Source organism: Drosophila subpulchrella, chromosome 2L (genome assembly GCF_014743375.2).
Source record: "Drosophila subpulchrella strain 33 F10 #4 breed RU33 chromosome 2L, RU_Dsub_v1.1 Primary Assembly, whole genome shotgun sequence".
Taxonomy (NCBI): Eukaryota; Metazoa; Arthropoda; class Insecta; order Diptera; family Drosophilidae; genus Drosophila; species Drosophila subpulchrella.
Window position 1 is genome coordinate 13180721 of NC_050610.1, and position 20648 is coordinate 13201368.

The window sequence follows — 20648 nt, forward strand, 5'->3', positions numbered from 1 at the left end:
GTCCTTTATCCCTCGTCCTGGGCTGCATTTGTGTTGCTAATGTGCGCACATTAGACGCACATGCTGCCAACTCCTGAATTGTGTTTGCTTTTTTTGCCCTCCTCGCATTTTTCCTCCTCGACCAGGGGAAAATCATGTAAAGCAGCTGGAATATTTTATAATTGGCATGTAAATGCATCAGCTTATGTAATCCTTGCCCGGTCATAATGAAATATTATTATATATTTTTTCCGCTTTGCCTTGGTTGCTTGCTGAATGAAGTCATGTGTGCAAGGCTAAAAGTCATTAAGATTAAGTTTCAACTAATTGTTTTAACATGAATGAACTCATTAAATTCTGGTTTTTAATTGTGGAGAATAACCTTTTTTTATACGCCAAATATAAAAAAATTTATTAAATTCTCAAAGATTGACAGCCAACTAAAATATCACCAATATGCAGTCAGCAAATATTATGCACTGCGTGACTATAATTTCTGCTAGTTATCGGTCTGAATGAATATCAATTGCTCTGCAACAATTTCAGTTCCCCCATCAACAAAAATATATGGTAAATATTGGCTTAGCTTTTGTTCAAACGTTTTAGAGCTCTATAGAAAATTGCCATAATTCCCGCTCAATTATTTTAATAATATTTGCTATGGACATATCGACTATAAAAGTAAGTTGCGGACTAGAGTTTTCTGTTTAAAAGTATTACAATGAAATTGATAGTATGTCATTGGGTATTCCTGGGCTTTATTTGCCTAAGTCGATGTCAGGACGACAATGATAATGTTAGAAGGATAATGAAGGAAATGGAGGTAACCCCAGATATCTTAGATGAGCCTCCCAGGGAGTTACTTAGGGTAAGTAATATATCTATCTAATTTTAACCAAATTTCCTAATGTTTTTGAAATATTAGATAAAGTACGAGAACACCTTTGACATTGAGGAGGGCAAGACCTATACTCCTACAGAGCTTAAATTCCAACCCAGACTGGATTGGAATGCGGATCCTGAGTCCTTTTACACGGTGGTTATGATCTGTCCCGATGCTCCGAATCGTGAAAATCCAATGTATCGTTCTTGGCTTCATTGGTTGATTGTCAATATTCCTGGCTTGGATATAATTAAGGGTCAACCGATATCGGATTACTTTGGTCCTTTACCACCAAAAGATAGTGGAAATCAGCGTTATCTTATTCTGGTGTATCAGCAATCGGATAAACTGGATTTCGATGAGAAGAAAATTGAGCTAAGCAATGCCGATGGTCATAGCAATTTCGATATTAAAAAATTTGCGCAGAAATATGAAATGGGAACTCCGGTGGCAGGAAATATATTCCAATCCAGATGGGATGAATATGTGCCGGAACTGATGAAGACACTCTATGGAGTCAATGAGTAAAGATATGAGAGTTTTGTGCGGTTGATATGTTCCTTGGTTGAGTTTTTAAGTTTTATGTTCCTTATTTGTGTTTAATAAAGTGATTTAGTTAGTCATGAGCATTCCAAAAGTGGGTGGTATACGTCTTTTCTTATTCTAAAAATGTTTAGCACTTAAGCTTATCTCTAAGTCACTTCTTTAAAGAATTCCCCCAATTAAGAGCCAATAGCTCGACTGACTTCAAAACTGGTCCACTTGAGGGATCAGCCAACTGCAATAATATTCTCCACCTTATTTTCCTCCAATGCTTTGATTGACTGGCTACATTTTCCAAATCCCCAAAGTACAAAAAACAAAAAGGAGCTTTGCACTTGGCACAAAACTCACTTAAACTTTGCAATCATGATAGGACGTAATGTTAGATTTCCATTTATATAAACTCGAGCAAGTGTGAAAGGTGCAACTTTCACGGGGGCCTGGAGAAAAGGAAAACGGCCTGGGGTGAAGAGATTTCCCCGCACTTTCCACTTCCTTCTCCAGTTTCCACTCAAATAGTAACTAAACGCAGTCGAGCACAAAGCGCTTTTTGTGGGCAATGGCAAATAACCTTAAGGTTAAGATTACAAGGTAATTTGATTCAATTCGAGTGATAGGCGTGCCAAGGCAACAACAAACGGCCCAAGATGGAAACGGAGATGAAGACGGTTTTCCACGCAGAGTGTGGGGAAAAGCGGGGGCAAATACCCAGTGTCGGGCCAATTTCCCCAGTTTCAGTCGGATAGATGACAGTGTCAAGATAGGAATTGTTGCAGCTTTGCCTTTGCACCCCTCCAGCCAAAAAGTCGTACCCTCCTCTACTTTTTCCCTTCTTTCAATGAATTTCTTTTTTTTTGCTTTTCCGGCTTTCTTTTTGTTGGTATTCCTGTTTATCAGTTGGTGTATAAATTTGCCTTTATTTTGACATATTTAGTGGCGGTTCCAAGACAATTGTCTCGGCGATAAAAAGCTCAAAGATCTAGCTGCGATTTGCTTGTTACTCCATTAAAACGGCATACAAACAGGCAACAGTGGCCACAATATCATACTCGAATAATTGGATTTAGATGGAAATGGAAGTATATTATTGTCATATAAATAAATTACTTGGGACTCTCACAAATGAAAGATATACTTATTAGTAAAGTAGAGTCTACAGAGTTATTATATTTCCAAAAAGAGAAAACAAAAGTATTCATTGATTAAGGTGTTAGGTATCGTATCTTTTTTATGGCCACCTGAAAAAAGGTCAACATATTTTGGAGCTCGGCAAACATGTTTAATTTATAGTATACCTTACGACTAAATAAGCATATAACAAATCTGTAATGTAATTAGACAAACTGTTTCCTGATTTCAATAGTATAATTTTGAGCAAGACAGAATTAAAAAATAATAATAAATATGTGCTTTTACAAAATTCATATAATATTAAGATCTTGATGACACAATTATCTTTGAAAATCCAACATCATTGCTGCTTATAAACCTATGATAAATTCTCCCATCGCCACGCCACATCATATCGGCATGAAGCCCGTACTAAGCTCTAATTTCACGCTCGCCTGATCCCACTATTATATAAGAACGGTTTTTTCCACCAAGTCACCAACGGGCGCAGGAGTTATCTGGTCCCAACTCCCAAAGCCTCTTCATTCCCCGGCTCCTCGGTGTCCTCAATTTTTTTGCGGAAAAACTTTTCTTCTTATTATTTATCCCATGTGACAAATTTGGTGCACAAGATTTTTGCCTCGAATAATAAATTATGCGTTGCAGTTGGGAGGCCACAGATAAAAAAAACACTAAAATTAAATTATAGCTAAAAGAAAATGAGAGAAAATGAAGGAGTTGAAAGTTTTCCATCGTTCGGTGGGACATGAAAGTTTTCCGTGCACGTTTTAATTTAATAATCGCCGTCTGGAGTCGTTAAGTTGGGGGCAAAGTTTTTCCGGCTAGTTTACCGGATTTGACATTACACTTAATCGCTCAAAAATGCTTTTAATTGGAGCGTTGTTTGCGTGAATAAATCATGTAATAAATAAACAAGCCGGCACACTTGTTGGCCATGCATTATTTATGCCCCGAATCAATAACTGTGACACTTTGGCTAGCATTTCGCATGCATGGCAATGACTGATTCAGATGAGCAGGATGAGCCAGGACCTGGACGCACAGGATGAGCCAGGACGAGGGAAGTCGGGGGACCAAGTGTCCAAGTGTCCAAATGTCCAAATTTCCGAACCTGCAACCGGCAGCCTGGCTCCTGTCACACAGTTAAAATGTGATAAATTCCATTAAGTGACAGAGAAACGCACATGAAATGCAAACGTAAACTGTATTTGGGCTTAGAGATGGTCGAATCGGTGGGCATTAGGACATAAATTATGGTGGTTTGAACGGAGGCTTTAATAACGAGCAACTCAAAGTTGATTAATTGTTTATCATTTGCGGTTTTAATTAAAGTTTTCAAGCTAATAAATCAAAAATACGTGATTTTCATTAAAACTATACCAACTTAACAAGGTCGGAATTTAAAGTAAAAGGCCTAAACTTTTTATATTATTATATTTTAAGGGAAACGTTTAATATAAATTATGCAAAAGTACAAGTTGCATCTCTAGATTGCAGTGCGTTTGCATAGAAATATTTTGAATGGACAGGCAAGAAATCCATTTGTGTATGGCGCCAAATCAAAATGTACCAGCCAAGAGCAGAAACACACACTCTGACATTCTAACCCATACAGGCCCATCCATGGACTGTAAACATCATGTTGAATGTTGCATGTTGCACATTGAAAGCCAAAACTGACACCAGGAGACATTTAGTACGCATCGCATATTGAAATTGTAATTTGATTTCTGCCTTTTGCCACCAACTGTCCAACTTTCCATCTGGCTATCTCCCTCTGTTGTGTCTCCCTCTCTTTCCTTTTCTCTTTCTAAATTTATATTCCCCGGATTGAGTGGTATTTCTATACCAGTTTGCATGCCCAAGAGGTCCTTGCCCTGAGTCCTGACAGTTGCGTATTTTGCAACTGAATAAACCCCATTGGAGCTTAAGAACTGAAACTGGGTCAAGCCAAAAAAAAAGGGGGGTGAGCAATTAAAAAGGACTGAAATGTGAGGATGTTTAGAAGGAGAGAGATTTACGTTGGGTATATAATTTAATTTCCTAAACTGTTATTTGGAAAATTAAAAAAAAATGCATACAAAACAAAATATTTTAAATTTTATTTTTGATTTTAAAGAATTTCGATAAGAAGCTTTTTAAATAGACTTATATCAAAGGTAGTTGTAGGTTCCTTAAAAAATATTTATCTTACCTATCCTCCTCAATATTATTTGAAATAATATAAAATTAATTTTGTTCTTATTATTTTTAAAATATTTAAAATTTGTTTTTAATTTATCATGGTATATTAAACAATATTACTTAAAAGCTCTTTAACGCAATTTGTACTGAAACAATACCTGGGGAAACGGGCTTATCTGACTGTAGCACACCTGAGGAAGTTCCTGCACCTGACTTCTTCCACCAGGGGATCAGGAAAACCCCAAGCCCCCCTCCCTCAATGTGCCAGTCTGGCTGCACTTGTGTGCTGACAAAGCCTCTTGGGGCACTTAAATCATTATTTAATTTGAATTTAAAATGCAGCAAGGAATTTTCCACGGCTGTCGCTGTTTGTCGTCTGAAACAAAGCGCGGACAAATAAATAAAATAAAATGGCAAACTCATTACAAGCCGACTGCTTGCTGGACTGCGACGACGACGATGATGTTAATGATGATGATGATGATGATGTGGCAACAAGTCGGAGTCGGGCATCACTTTCAACAATGCCCCATGCACACGCACTCACACACAGTGGGGGCGAAAAAAAAGTGGCCAACAAAGGCACAATGGGACTCGGGCGGCACCCACCATCGCCCACTGATGAGCTCTCCCACTTGGCTGCCTGCATTGTTGGTTTTCAGTTTAAGGAGGGGGGGCAGAGGAAAAGCGGAAAAGTGGGGTACCGGAAAAGCGGGGAAAGGAAACAACGCCCGCGGCATCTGGGGCATTGATGCCAGGTGACAGACGGCAAAATGCAGGCGCGTCCTTCTGTGAGCCACTGTGTGTACAATTTTCAGCCTGCATATGCCACCGTTTTCCAGCTAATTGCCGGCTATTTACATTTTAAATCGCAAGAAACTTTAAAACCAACTAGCCCGCAAATGCCACTAAGTTTCGCTAACTGAAAAAAGTTTTAATTTCAGTTAGTTCGAGTAAATAGTTAATATAGTTAAGGACTTTATAAGAATTATTTTATATATATTGCAAAACTAGGTATGTTACAATCTGTGGTATAAAATTCATCAATATTTATTGGGCTGATATAAAATATTATTGATTTCGTGATTGAAATAAATAAAAGTAGAACAACTTAAAAAAATCCTCCCCACAAATTGAGTTTTGAGCCGGCGAAGTCATGAATATGAAATGAGGTTTCGTCATATTCGATTTTATGGCACCTGAAATATGTCAATCCTTTGTCGTTTCTGTGGCTCACCTCACTGCAAGTGAGAAGTCGAGAAGGGGAATAGCAAATATTTTGCCGGCAATCTCGACGAGGGTTACGCCCCTAGTCAACCTGCTGGGATATTCAAGAAGTATGAAATCGCTTCTTATACTTTACACAGTATTATTTAGGGTAAGGGGTATAATGTTTTTGTGCAAATTTATGAAACATATATATTTTTAATATTATCATTGAATTGATTTTTTCACTTCAAGGACCGATTATTATCGTTATTGGGATATTTTTTAAACCTATTGTGAACAAGCAACATAGATTTGTCAAAATCACAGTAGTCTTTTAAAAATAAAAATCCCTAACATCGATAACTTTCGGACCCTGGACTAAACACATATTCAGTGCGATAAACTTCATCCCACAGCAGCTGTCAGAAACGAACAAACAAATATCCTAATATTATCAGAAATTTCAAAAGGATAAGGACTAACTTTTTTTTTATAAAAAACGGAAGATAACTAAAGATCTGGAAATGTTATCACCTTCAGCGGAAAACATCGGAAAAGATGGAGCTCCCGTGAACCGGAAAGTAAACGTGATGTCAGCGAGGCGCATTCAGAGGGAGCTGGACGAGATATGTAGGGATCCACCACCAAACTGCAGTGCTGGTCCGAAGGCAGACAACCTGTACGAGTGGACCTCCACGATAATCGGACCCACAGACTCGGTTTACGAGGGCGGCATGTTCAAGCTCGACATACACTTCCCCATGGAGTATCCTTTTGCACCACCGAAAATCGTGTTTCGCACGCCCATCTATCACTGCAATATCCACCGACTGGGCATCATTTGTCTGGACATTCTGAAGGAGAACTGGTCACCGGCACTGACCATCTCGAAGATCTTGCTGTCTATTTGTTCTCTGCTCACCGATTGTAACCCCACCGATCCGCTGGTGGTTAGTATTGCCAAGGAATATGTGAGGAACCGAGAGGAACATGATAAAAAGGCTCGTGCTTGGACCAAACAGTGGGTTTTTTTCATAGATGACTTTTATAAATAAATATTAATCCTTATTCCCATTTTCAGGTACGCAAAAAATGAGTAGACTAGACAATCTCAAATGTCTCGCAAAGGATTCTCCGAAAACATACACCTATATGTTCAAGAACGCTAAATTAAGAGTAGGCTGGTCTTTTAAATAATCTGATTTACCCAAGAGTTTTAAAGTTTACTAAACGTTTTTAATTTGTCTTTTCTTTTTATTGCGTTAAATTCCAAAAATAAACATGCCACATAAAATATGTAAGTTTTTATTTGAAATTCTATACAAATGGTATTTTTTAGTCGAGACTCTAACACCTTTTCTTTTTCTTATTGACAACTTTCGAAATTGTTCATGCCGCAATTGGGTGGCCACGCCCATACACCTACGCCCATTGTGGTAATACTTTTGAGTGGCCGACCGATGGCGTTGCCAACGAATTTCCGCCAGGGCCAAAACAAAAATTCGATAGAGAATGAAAATGTTTTTTTGACATCAACTTCGTGATTTCCATGCGAAAATATATATTTTGTAGAGGCAAAGAAAAAGGGAGGACAAGGTAGGGAGGTACCTAGGTGCTCTACTGTGTTGCTTATCGATTTGAATATTACAAGGAGAAAAGTTCAGGCAAAGGAAACAAGAAATTAGCACAGGCCACGTCGCTGCCAGAAACTGTCAAGTGTTGCATACTTTTTCGGGCCATTTGAGAGGGCCCAAACGGAGATTCCCCGGAAAAACAACAGCCGAAGTGGAGCACATTTGCATGAAACTGAAGTTGGAGAAGGACAAACATTAGCCCAAGTCAGATAGGAAACGCTTTTCGAGGGTGGGAACGTGGAATACGAACCGAAATTCTTTTACCGCTCGCTTATTTTTCCGATGGGTAACCCTTTTTGGCAAACAACCCTCCTGGCGAACTGAAAAACCGGGGCTAACAAGTCAAATATGCTGGGAAAGTTATTGATGGCACACGCACCAAAACAAATTTGCTTAAATCTGTTTAATGTTTTCCCATTTTTTGTGCCCCCCTTAACTGGTTTTCCACCGTTTCCGCTTTTGATTTTCTCTTATTTTTTTAATATTTATAAATATGCTTTTTCTGCAAACAATTTGTTAAAATTGTTTTATTTTTTTTTAAGCTACTCTTATGATTGGCCGCATAGATCATTTTGATGAGGGTGCTTGCCACTGGTTTGGATGTGATAAGTTGAACGATTCTTTAAAATTTTCTAGAACATATTTGGGTATTTGTTAAAGAAAGAAATACGATTTTACCACAGTTCCTTCTTTGTATGTTCAGTCAGAATCAGTGGCGGATCCAGAATTTAAAATAATATATGTACGTATTACATATACTTTTTAGCTTGAGTGGGGGGACTTTTAAACCCCCTGTGGATCCGCGCATGGTCGCAACCCTTGTTAATTCTCATAAATATATCTTCGATTTAAAATTCTCTTTAATTACGCATACTCAAAAACCAAATGGTAAAGTTTTCGTCTTAAAAAGGAGTAAGCTAAGTCAAGTTACATTCAAAGAATTAATGTTGGGAACTTTGACTACCCTTTAGGAAATCAAGAAAATTACCTAAATGGTTTAACGATATTTCAGAAATAAAATAAAAATTTTAACATAAGTAAGTGTAAGAAATATGAAAATGGCATTTATGTTTTTTTATATAATTTTTTAATTTGAGCTCCTACGTAATCGTGTTGAAAGATATCTTATTATTTAAACTTAAAGTATTCTCGGGAATATCTTTTATCGAATGAACTCTTTGTTGGTTTTAAATATTTTCCCATCTGTAAGTTCCATATTTTAATGTAATAATGGTACCCCTGCTACCCTTTAAGCGGCGGCTGCGAAAATCCCCAGCACACGTTTGCAGCGTAATCAACAAAAGCACTAATTGCATAGAAGACACGCTCTGACATTGATGTCTGATGTGCCCAAGTGGGAGGGAGGCATACGTATATGGGGATATCTCTGTCTGGCTGCCTGCAATTTCATTTCATTTGCGCTTCATGTGCAGCGGTATTAACGTTACAGTTGCCATTTACCTTTGCCAACGAGGGCGCTGATGACGCTAAGCTGTCTGCATGCGTGGAGACAGCCACCCCCTCATTTTCCCCCTCATTTTCCCCCCATTTTCCAGCCCCAATTCTCCCACCATCTCCCCTTTTGGCCGTCACACAACTTCATTAACGCAGAGTAAACACACGCATGCAGTTTTCGAGCTGAAGCCGAAGCCGGGAGCAAAGTGTTTGATGTTGTTGCCTCTCCTCGGGCAGTTTAAAGTTACATTTTAGGATCTACCATCTGGAAATGGAAAAGGGGGCAGCTGGTCTGGTGGTTGTGGCACCCAGACATTCCCAAATGTTCGGCGTATTTGCTTAGGTGAGTATGTTTGGTCTTGAAGAGATGGTAAGGAGGAAAGCTTTAAGCTATTTAGTATATCTGTCATTTATTTATCAATTTAATTGTTACGAATTCTTTTTTCAGTTAAGTGTAATTGGCTTTAATTTTGTGAAGCATCCTTTTAAATGCTTGCAAATTAACATGATCTAAATAATTAAGCATAATTTGATGTGCTTTTCCGGTCGAGACAGACTTTCCACGCATTTTCCCCACCCTTCGTGTTATTTAGACTGGTTCCAAAGTCCATTAACAAAGCATAACGATGTGTCATGTGGCAAACACACACAAGCGAAAAACCGCAAATATCGCACTTGGTTTTGCCGCTTTCTCCGTCTGCTTTCTCTCTGTGGGTCTTTGTTGTTATTCATATTTATGGGGCTACGTGTGTGAGGGCCTCCTTAACAAGCCTAACGAACTGCCAAATTACGCTGAAATAGCATTAAAAATTTAAATTTTTTCCCAGCCTGCTCTTTTACTTCGTTTTGTGGACCGTCAAAAGCGAAAACGCCAACAAGTCCTTAATGACATTAAAAAGAAAGCGATTTTCTCCGGGTGTCTGTGGGTGCGTGTAAGAGAATTATATTTGCTGGCTTGGAAAAATTTGTGTCTATCTCGAAATCTATTCAAAAGGAATTAAAAATATAATAAAATACCTTATGGCAGATTTTACAAATCGCTTACGAAAAGGAAACATAACAGATCTTTAAAACCAATAGGTCCTTTTTACAATATTTTGTTTTGACAGTGGGCTTATATATATTCTAGTGTTGAAAAACAACAAAATTACATTAAATGCCTTTAAATTTTATTTAAATTTCATACAGTTTTCCTGTGTACAGAATATCAGTCATTCCCAAATTCCAGTAAACTCCTCTAGTAACCTATTAAAGGCGCTTACACATATAGGGGGGATTTCGCTTTAGTTTGTTGCTATCCCAGTTGGCCATCGAACGTGAACTTCAACAAAGACCTGCAGATGTAGTCAAGAAATGTTAAAAATGCCACAAAAAACTTACAAAAAAAAAGAAGCGACGGAGGAACAAAACTTGCAGCAACTTGGGATAGGAAAGTTTTTAATCTGCCGCATGCAAAACTTTAATCGAAAAGCTGCCAACACTGAGGAAACTAAGTCAAACTTTTCAAATTGAAATATCAACATAGGAAAAGCCAGCGGAGAGCCAAGGAGGCAGATAAGAAAAATTCGATTCGTATGTTTTGTCGTCACATGCCAATTGCGTGTTTGAAGTGCATGCAGAAATTTAAGCCGAAAACTTTGATCGCCTGCCTCTGTGACAGAGACAAATGTGAAAGTTTTTCCAATGCACTCGAAAGTAGGAGGAAAAGCTGTTTGCAAAGTATGCAAAGGGCATGCAAACAATGGCTTGTGATGGCATTTCCCATCTATTTGGAGGGCGGTGCATTTTCGCCACTTGAACTTGTTAACTTTGTTCAGTCAAAGTAATGAAAACAATAAATACTTCTAATGGAAGGCAAATATATTTTTTTGGGTTATTGAAATGGAGGTTTCATTTTTTATTTGCGATTGAAGCCATGATGCATACATGGACACGCTTGTTTATATTTACATTGGGTATATAAAGTGACGTGTTCAGATATTCTGTTCAGGCTTAGAATGGCAAAGTAAATATAGGAAACAATTTTCAGCTCAATAAATACATTTTTATCGACAGTGACCTAATTTACGCTAATAAATTAGTTTGAAAAGCCGAAAGACCCACTTAAAACATGACTAATCTGCAGCAATTTAGCTATTGCATTTATATGGGTCCATGAATTCTAGTTTCTAGACCTGCAACAGGCACTTTACGATAAAAGTCATATAATTTAACAGCCATTTTTAATTAACCAAATATGTTTGTACGGAAGCAGGCACACAATTACACTTGTGCTCAAATACGAGTACAAAAATAAAGGGGGAAATGTGTAAATATGGCAGGCAAAATTAATTTGCCCAATGCAAATATGCAGAATGTGAAAATGTTTTTCTCCTCGGCCCCTTTTCCCTTACTTTCTGCTTGTGCGGTGTCATAAATTTTTGGGAACCAAGAGGAAAACGCCGAAAACCATGACGGCAAATAACCTAAAAATTTTTCGCTGACGTTCTGGAGAGGAGAATGTAAACCCTGTGCAAACGCACCCACAATTGAAATGCAAGTCATGGGTTAACCAAAGCCAGTCAAAGCCCCACCAAAACTCCGCTTTCTGTTAGCCGTTTCCGAGAAATTTCACCTGCCTTCGGATACTTCCCCACACAACTGCTACAGCTTTCATATGCCCTGCTAATATGGCTGGGTTTTGGTCCATGTCGGGTTGTTCCCAGCTATACGACCCTGCCAACTACTGCTGACTGCAGTTAGTTACCCAGCGGGCGACATTGCAAACAAGAAGCTCATTTTCGAGGACTCACGGGCAACCCAGCAAGCATTTTCAATCGAGTGGGCTTCAACAGCTAAAAAAATGTTCAGACAACTGGTATTTATAACGTAGTATATTGGAGAATTAAACCACAAACTCAAGGAGTTATTCCATGTCTAAGTCAAAATCCAATTACTCTAGCTATGGAATTTTGAAGTGCAGTTTTGGGCACCGATTCTGAAAACCATTGGAAATTCGGAAAAACGGAACATGAAAATGGGTTAAAAATATGACCATCGTTTCTAAGAAAAATTTTAATGGAGAATATAAGAGAATTAAAGTACAAATTTCAAAAGGTATCCCACGTCTAAATCGGAATCCAATAACTGAAGCTATGGAATTTTGAAGTGTAGTTTTGGGCACCCATTCTGAAAACCATTGGTAACTCGGTAAAACGGAACATAAAAATGGGTTAAAAATTTGAACATCGTTTCTAAGAAAAATTTTAATGTACAATATTAGAAAATTCAGGCACAAATTCAAAGAGGTATCCCACGTCTAAATCGAAACCTAATAACTCAAGTTATGGAATTTTGAAGTGCAGTTTTGGGCACCGATTCTGAAATCCATTGGAAATTCGGAAAAACGGAACATGAAAATGGTTAAAAAATTTGACCATCGTTTCAAAGAAAATTTTTAATGTAGAATATTAGAGAACTCGAGTACAAAATCAAAGAGGTATCCCACGTCTAAATCGGAATCCAATAACTCAAGTTATGGAATTTTGAAATGCAATTTTGGGCACCGATTCTGAAAACGATTAGAAAATTCGGGAAAACGGAACATGAAAATGGGTTAAACTTTGAACCTCGCTGAAAATAAAGATTTCACATTAGATTACTAGAGAACTTAAGAAAAAACTGAAATAATAACTTTTCCCTCGGAAACTTTGCTCTCTGGGTTGCCAGTTGCATGTGCAGGGAGTATGAAGCAGGACAAGACTGTGCTCATTATGCATAAATTTTCGCTGCGAAACTGCGCTGGTGCACTGAATTATGGCAAAGTTAATGGTATTATAATGCCAAAACGCTGACATCTGCCCGAGCCAAGTGGATAGTGCTATCCCAAGAAATTTCAAGTTGGCCAAGGGCAAGAGTGCCTTTATTCCGTTGCCATTTCGAACGTTTTTAAAGCTCAAAGATGGCAGACGATGTTGCTGTTTGCGATGACTTGTTGCCCCGAAGGCGGAAGCACAGGGAGTGGGCAAATGACCCTCGTTTGTTGTCCTCTGTCGCTTACATGGGGTCACCCATGTCGGCATCGGTCACACAAGCTCACACATGGACTCGCAGACTCAGACAAACACCTTTTAGTACCACCCTCCTTAGCTTTCTACCCATAATCTTTCTTTTTTATCGCGAGTCTGGAGTCACAGGACATGGATTTAAGGCTACACTATGAAAACAAGAGCGTACTTAACAGTTTCTTCGGAATACTGACCTTTAAAATATGTAATATACCTTAGTTAAATTGAAAATATTTTTAAAATTTCTTTAAAAATTGTAGAACATATTTATCCAGCTTTATGTGCTCTAATTTTTTTGCGTGTATAACCACAACAACAATGGTTGCTGTCCTCCTTCAGCGCCAACGACTTGGTACCGCGCTGTGTTTTTCCTATATGTACTATATATATGGGGTATACTTCCTGCACACGCCGCATGCCGCCACCGCAAACTTGCGGCACTGAGCCCTGTTCTCACTTCCGGTTTCCGGTTCGCCTTTCGCCGTCGCCATCGCCTCGGCTAGTTCGGTTACCGTTGCCGCTAACTTGTTTTGATTTTTTAATGGCTCGCCTGACAACAGCAAGCAGAGCATTTAAGCTTTCATAACTCTTTTTTTTAAAGCCAGAAACTTATACAGGTCGATTGAGTGATGAAAATTTCACATAAAACTCTCGAATAGCCCCCCTAGTTGTGCAAAATGGTAAATTTATTTTTAAGAAATCCCTGGATGGCTTTTGTCCAATAAAAGGAACAACAGAATCGTGAAAGATACTCGGCATTTGACATGGTGTAGGTCTGAGTCTGGGCTTTTGTCATGCAAATTGTTCAACAAGCAAGGCGGGATGTCGACGGTGACGTTGATTGCTCATGAAGTAAAATTAAAAGCAAACAACACAAGGGTCTGTGAACGGAGTCCTCGAATACTCTATAAATGGCTTAGGGATAAAAAGGATTTCATTAAAAATATATATGATAGTGTTTGAATATGATATTCGTTTGTGTATCTCTTAAGTCGAGGTTTTAGTTTTAAAAATATTAAAAATATATCTAAAACATTTTATTGTATGACATCTATATGGAGAGGCTAACATATCGAATTATAAAACTCTATATATAAATGGATCTGTCATTTTAAAAAATCTCCTACTTATACCCCATAGTTAAGCCCTACGAACAATGTAATTCTTATGATGCGGATCATAAATGGCTCCCTAATCCGCCGTTATTACACCTTTTTAGCCAAGTAGGGGATATTCCCCGATTTAAGGAACAACTTAACGCGACATGGCTTACCTTCCAGCCCATTTCCCCATTACCTCCATTAACCATTTTCGTGTTGTTCGCATGCAAGTTGAGGAAAAAACAAAAGAGCTGCCAACAGGCAACAAAAGCCACCGAGGAGCGGGAAAATGGTAAAAAGAAATACAGTTGACGTTAAAGGGGAGGCACACACAAGTCAAGTCGGAAAACTTTTGTTCTTACTGCTGCTTTTGTTGTTATTATTGTTGCTGCTGTAATTGCTGCCGAGGAGGAGGTGCCCAAGTTCAGAGTCCTGTGCAGAGTCGTCGATTTTAATTACGTATGCAATTTATTTATTACCTCTGCCCGGAAATATTGTGCAATTGTGTTGCTCTTGCTCGGCACAGGATGTGGCACAAAAAGCCCGAGCAGGAAAAAGGGGGCGTGGCAGGGCAGCAAGGATTTAACATGCGGTTATGAAGTTACTTTTCATTTTCTCAATTGAGTCCTGTCAGAAAATCCCACGCAGGCACAAAGTGCTTCAAGTCAGAGGAACAACTTATTGGGTACTTAATGCGTAGGGACTTAAACTTGAGATTTCCAGGTATCTTTGGGAGCTATAAAATCATGACTGAATGCCAATATTCTCAGGAAAACTTTGTTATTAATATGTATTTTTAACATAACATTAAGTATTTAAAAGCATTTAAAAATCCACGAATCTATTTGGCAATTCTTCTTAAAAATCTGTTCTTATATCTGAACTCCACCTGTAATAACCCAAATTATGTATGATAAATGGTTTGGCTAAATGTGAATTATGGGAGCCCAGCGGAAGAAGCAAGACTCCTGGTTTCAAGCCCAAGCAAACCTGACATAAATTAGATTAGAAAAAATCCTGGGCGGAAGAACCGTGACCATAAGCTTGGCGTGTGTCCAATAAATTAGCGTTTTCATTAGGAAAAACAAGCGAAATTTGTTCACAATGTTGTCGTTCCTTGGTCACAAGGACAAACACACTTGTATGGCTCGAGCCAGTTCCAAATTGGTTGCATTACTTGATTAGTGTCCGCGCAATGCTGTTATTAAAATTCAATCTAAAATTTTACTCCCAGCAGTTGAGTTCTCGTGCACTGATTGCATGTCCAATCGAATTTAACAACCTTTTTGCAGCGGGGAAATGGGAAAAGAGCAACGAGGAAATTAACGAATTTCATATTAAGTGCAAATTCCGGCCTGCGACTCGTGTCATGCGATTGTGAATTGAAGTTGCTCGAGGCCCAGAGTCGTTAGGCTTTTCCCTCCGCACTAATGCCATTTGCATGTTGATCACGTGACCATAGGCGGGATACCATAAAAATCCCTACAATAGAGCGTTACTGTAAAATAAAATCACTCTACGTCTTTTCGGGATTTTATTCATAATTTAGGTAGTCATAATATAGATGGAACTTTATTTTACACACAGATATTTTTAGCTAGCTGTCATCTTCGAACTCTTTCTCCACGTATCTGTTCATCATAATTATGCACAAGAAATGTACAGCTAATAACGAAAAAGGACACAATTAAAATCATAATAATTAGGGTCAACACACTTACCTATGGGATAGACAAGAATCCAATACCCAATTGGATATACATAACTGAGTACTTTTCCCGCAAAAAGCATTTTCCTGTTTTCCTATTCAAATTAAATATTAGTAGACAATATTTTAGGTTTTGATCAAAATTGTACCTTTTTAACGCCAAAAATCATTACGACCCCTGAGATAACCATTAATACTGCACAGAGTCCCATAAGTATTATCCATATAAGCATGGACAGAAAAAAGAAAGAACGATATTTCCTGTGGTCAATTTCTGAGTTGTTAATAGGATATTTTAACAACACCGTGGCTTGACTCTTTTATATTTTTTAAACGACTTACCAAATTCATACTGCTGATAAACCGAGAAAACCATAAAAATGACTAAAAGAAAGCCCCATACTATGAGCCACCAAGCATAAAAACAAATCACCTTCCTATCGGTACTGGCTTCGGTTTCAGGTATACAATCACAAGTACATAGTTCTCCGATTTCCATTATAATCGATAATTTAGATAAATTTGAGCCGGGTGGAAAATTTAGCAAAACGTTCATAGTGAACTGGATCAAAAAAAAATATTTCGTCTGGAAAAACCATACAATTTATCTAAATAGGTACATCAAAGAACATTTTTTAAATGATTCTCTGCACTCTTTCATAAATTGAACAGACCAAATTTTAGGATCCCCAAAAATATGACCATTCCTTTATAAAAATTTGAATGGGTAACCCTATCTTGTTTTTCTGCAAATGAATCAAGTAGGCACAGGTTTTCTTATCCTTCAAAAAGTGACAGCACCTCACTGCAAAATAAAATTGAACAGAGCAAGAGCCGGATAGAGAGAGCCCCAAGGTGCGTCGATTATTATTAAGTAAACCCAGTTCTGTAGGAAAACCAATAATAATCCCCAGATAGCCAGCTAGAGGGAAAAAGCAATAAAACGATTCAAGATGTCAGATCGCAAGGCGGTAATCAAGAATGCGGACATGAGCGAGGAGATGCAGCAGGATGCTGTCGACTGTGCCACCCAGGCGCTGGAGAAGTACAACATCGAGAAGGACATCGCCGCCTACATCAAGAAGGAGTTCGACAAGAAGTACAATCCCACCTGGCACTGCATCGTCGGTCGCAATTTCGGATCGTATGTGACCCACGAGACGCGCCACTTCATATACTTCTACCTGGGCCAAGTGGCCATTCTGCTCTTCAAGAGCGGCTGAGTGCCCCGGAACCACTATATCAAATGGCGCCCATCGTTGTTCACAGGAGGAGCATGCCGAATAAAACCCTTTCATTGAATTGTAATCTTATCCGACGGTTACAGAACTTGTCGTTAATATTTTTTGCCCAAATTCGAAATGCCTTGCCAGTGCTGACTTATTTAGATATTAAATAAATTTAATGCTTGCTTATTATCAGCAATATTTATAAAAGGTATACGTTTTATAGCTTTAAAGTGTGCTATATCCCCAAACTTTCAACCCACATTTCACCTTGCATTTTCTTTGCTGATTCAGCCGGACCTGGACACATCAGATAATGCTTTTTGGGTTAATTCCTGCATTCATAATGTCCTTCGAGTTCATCAGCAGGCAAACAATGGGAGCACGATTTTCCCAGGGAAATGGGAAATTCGGGCTGCTGATGCTGCTGCACCTGCCTCACCTGGCTGTGGGCAAATAAAAATTGCTTAATTAAGTTAATTAAAATATTGTCGCTGTCCGTTGTGCTTCCATGTGCTGGCGGCGGTGGCATTTATGCGTTTTTATTATCACAGCGATTGGCCAATTTCGAACAGGACATCGCCGGGGTAATTATGCCAGCTCACGTCCAGGGCCGCAATAATAATCATAAAAATAATATTAATAAAGTTCGCAACGGGTGCGAATATATATTTTGCGAAATACTTTTCCACTTGGCCGGCAGGCGCAACATATGAAAATGTTTTTTTTTTTATTATTGCCGAGTGGGTGTTTATAGTTGGTTTGAGCCGCTTTCACAGTTCGACGACTTTTGGCCTTGTCCCCCCGATTTTCCGCCAGCTGGCGGCCGATTTTCTGTTTTCCGAACTTCTGCATCCGCATTTCGATGGGGATCGGTCAGTCAGACAGACTCTCATGCATATTTCATGGCTGGGTTAAATACGACAACGGGATACAAAAACACCGGGCCGAAATGTAATGGCACACTTGGAGGCCAAGGCAGTTCGTAAAAACGTAAGTGCCACGCAATCAGTTTTACGCTCTCGCAGACAAAGCCCTTATTAATATTTTTACCTTTTTGTAATGCAAGCATATATTTTTTATGCATTTCGGTATTAAAAAATATGCTCCAACCAATTTCTGGGCTTCCCTTAAATGTTTTTGCCCATCTTGCGACTTCCTGCACATCCTTTTCCCTCTTATTTTATTTTTGAAGTGAGGCTTAGACTCTGTCCAGCTGCTTCTCTGTTTTCCTGCTGGCCCTCTGCTATTACTGGGCTGAATGAGTGATGGTATCTTACTCCAAGATGAGTTGAGTCTGCGCACTGGAAAAAAGAGAAACCGTGGGATTTTTGAACTAACGAGAAGATAGATGGCGCTGGTAAAAACCAGGAGTTCTCGCCGATTTTGTGGATGCTTTATCAAACATTTTTGAAAATATATTGAACACTATATACACTAAATTCTAAAGAAATGTTATGTGGTTGAGACTTGTGCTTCTTAGTATTAAAAAAAAGATTGATAAACTGTAAAATCTTATACATTTTGTTTCCTTGATTTTATATTTAGTTATTAGGAACGTTACTAAGAAAAAAGAAATGCACAACATTTTATAAAATTTTATATTCTTAAGTATAGAATTTCATAAAAAAGTAATGTTGCTAATTGTTTATAGAAAAAGATTACCTAGAATCATAGATTTAGGCTAAAAACGAAATGTTATTTCAATTAATATTTAAAATAGGGGTTAATTGATAAACTACACTATGAAGGTGCCCTTTTTATTTATTTTAATTATTTGCGAATAATGATGATACAGTAAATCTGCTGGTACATTTATTTTTGCCAACTCACCGCTTTGTTTTGATCCCACATAATTCCAATTTAATATCCCAGAGTCCCATTCGCCCTCCATGGCCAACATCAAGTGACTACAAATGAGCAAATCTCTTGACCTTTTTTGCGCCCGTAGCCGGGTGGAAAAAATGAACAAAACTTTTATAAATTACTGTCAGTAGCAGTGACCTCAATATAAAATTGCACAACATAACTTGAACACACAGCGATGCACACAGACAGTGGAACAATTGCGAGTGCAATAGATACGAGTGTAATTGCATTTTACTTGGACGCCGAGCTAGAAAAACCATACGAAAACCAAACGAAATGAAACCAAACCAGAACGACCACAGAAACATACGCACATGGATATGTAAACTTTTTTGTGACCTCAGCAGCTATAATTATTTCCGTTTTTTGCCGGGCAGCGGCACACGAATGTATATTCATATATGAGCCGGCAAAAGGGGTCAGTCCAAAGTCAACATTAGTTTTATCACAGCTCGGGAGTCGAGAGGAGCGAACATTCTCGACAATGACAAAAAATCCTAATGAAACACAAACAAGACATGAGGAGGAGGGCCAGAACCCCACTCACAGCAAACAGGCAGTAAAAACCGCACTGTATAAAAAGTCACAGCAAATTTTCATTAAACAAAAATAAATGTTCCAAATTTGTACCGAAAACTAAAATGGCAAAATTACTTTCCCGCTCGACAGCGAACTGGTTATACTCTGTAAAATAAGTCACAAAAAACATATTTTATATATATAAATTTCATTAATTAAATTGTTTATTAATAACATTCCAATATTTAAATAACCTCCGACATATGAAAATTTCTTAGGCGTGGTCAGTGAATTTCCATAAGCCCATTTCGCTGGATAATAGCCCACATGAAGCCAAATAATCTCAGGCTAAAGAAAAACAGAAACAAAAGACGAAGAGCTGGGATTGCTGCTGCGAAATGGCGGAAGTTGCATACTCCTTTGCAGTTTTTACTCCTTTTTTCGGGGTAGTGTGATGAATGAGGCTGCAAGGACTCACAAGGACACATGGAGAAGTCACCCACTTGGGGAGTCGATTTTTCATTTGGCTTACGTATCATCAACCCGAGCTTGTCTCGTGTTTCCCCTCTTTTCTTTTTGGCCACTATCTCTGCCTGACCAATTCCATTGTCGTCAACGAGACTGCTTCCTATATCCTGCCACTTTTCCCTCCCCTTACCACTTCAAAGCTCGTTTCTGGGCTTGAACCCGGATTTTGGTGTCCATCTGAAACTTCTTTGTTACCATTTGTCGCTTAAAGGCTTTGAGCTATACTTGGTTTTTTTTAGTACTGTAGTAATTGTCGAAATAAGTTCCTATAGATAAAGATATAAATATATGACCGCTTATACAGCCCTCTTGAAAAAAAATTAAACATTATTTATAAGTTTTCCCTTAAAAAAACCTTATTTAAAAGCTTAAAATTTATAAAATATATATGTTTAAGTACCGGGTATCCTATAGTCCATGAGCTCTATGGCTTCCGTATTTATCGAGCTCCCATTGTCTCCTCTTTAGATCTCCCAGTGCTTTTGTGGGTTTTATTTTCGTTATTGTTGCCTGTGATAAATTGTGCGCTTTTCGTTTTGACAGATGTCAGCGTTTGTCAGCCCAATGCGAGGCAGAAAATCTTTTGCGTTTGTCTAGGCTGGTCTGAAAATCCTCAGAGGTTATCGTCCCTTTT

At 38.4% G+C, this 20648-nt stretch overlaps 4 protein-coding genes across 7 annotated transcripts; 3 read left to right on the plus strand and 1 right to left on the minus strand.

The window, feature by feature from the left end:
- Window positions 1-700: 700 nt before the first annotated feature.
- LOC119547336 (putative odorant-binding protein A5) lies at window positions 701-1499 on the plus strand. Its single transcript, XM_037854146.1, has 2 exons — window positions 701-847; window positions 905-1499. Exons 1-2 carry the CDS (start codon window positions 701-703, stop codon window positions 1388-1390), a joined length of 633 nt encoding a protein of 210 aa, XP_037710074.1. The 3' UTR covers window positions 1391-1499.
- Window positions 1500-6338: 4839 nt separating this feature from the next.
- On the plus strand, window positions 6339-7193 carry LOC119547116 (ubiquitin-conjugating enzyme E2-24 kDa). Its single transcript, XM_037853825.1, has 2 exons — window positions 6339-6950; window positions 7011-7193. Exons 1-2 carry the CDS (start codon window positions 6454-6456, stop codon window positions 7027-7029), a joined length of 516 nt encoding a protein of 171 aa, XP_037709753.1. The 5' UTR covers window positions 6339-6453; the 3' UTR covers window positions 7030-7193.
- Window positions 7194-15688: 8495 nt separating this feature from the next.
- Window positions 15689-18264, minus strand: LOC119546809. Of its 3 annotated transcripts, none has more exons than XR_005219194.1 (4): window positions 16215-16650; window positions 16022-16133; window positions 15886-15967; window positions 15689-15829 (listed from the first exon to the last, which is right to left on the minus strand). XR_005219194.1 is itself a non-coding variant. In XM_037853391.1 (4 exons), exons 1-4 carry the CDS (start codon window positions 18183-18185, stop codon window positions 15762-15764), a joined length of 231 nt encoding a protein of 76 aa, XP_037709319.1. In that variant the 5' UTR covers window positions 18186-18264; the 3' UTR covers window positions 15689-15761. The 3 variants fall into 3 exon arrangements, 2 of the variants coding, with proteins under 2 accessions (XP_037709319.1, XP_037709318.1); XM_037853391.1 differs by lacking the exon at window positions 16215-16650 and adding an exon at window positions 18152-18264 and having other exon boundaries at window positions 16022-16068; XM_037853390.1 differs by having other exon boundaries at window positions 16022-16146; window positions 16215-16627.
- Window positions 16612-17308, plus strand: LOC119546810 (dynein light chain 1, cytoplasmic). Of its 2 annotated transcripts, none has more exons than XM_037853393.1 (2): window positions 16612-16727; window positions 16787-17308. In XM_037853393.1, exon 2 carries the CDS (start codon window positions 16826-16828, stop codon window positions 17093-17095), a length of 270 nt encoding a protein of 89 aa, XP_037709321.1. In that variant the 5' UTR covers window positions 16612-16727; window positions 16787-16825; the 3' UTR covers window positions 17096-17308. The 2 variants fall into 2 exon arrangements, with proteins under 2 accessions (XP_037709321.1, XP_037709322.1); XM_037853394.1 differs by having other exon boundaries at window positions 16631-16727; window positions 16791-17308.
- Window positions 18265-20648: the final 2384 nt, after the last annotated feature.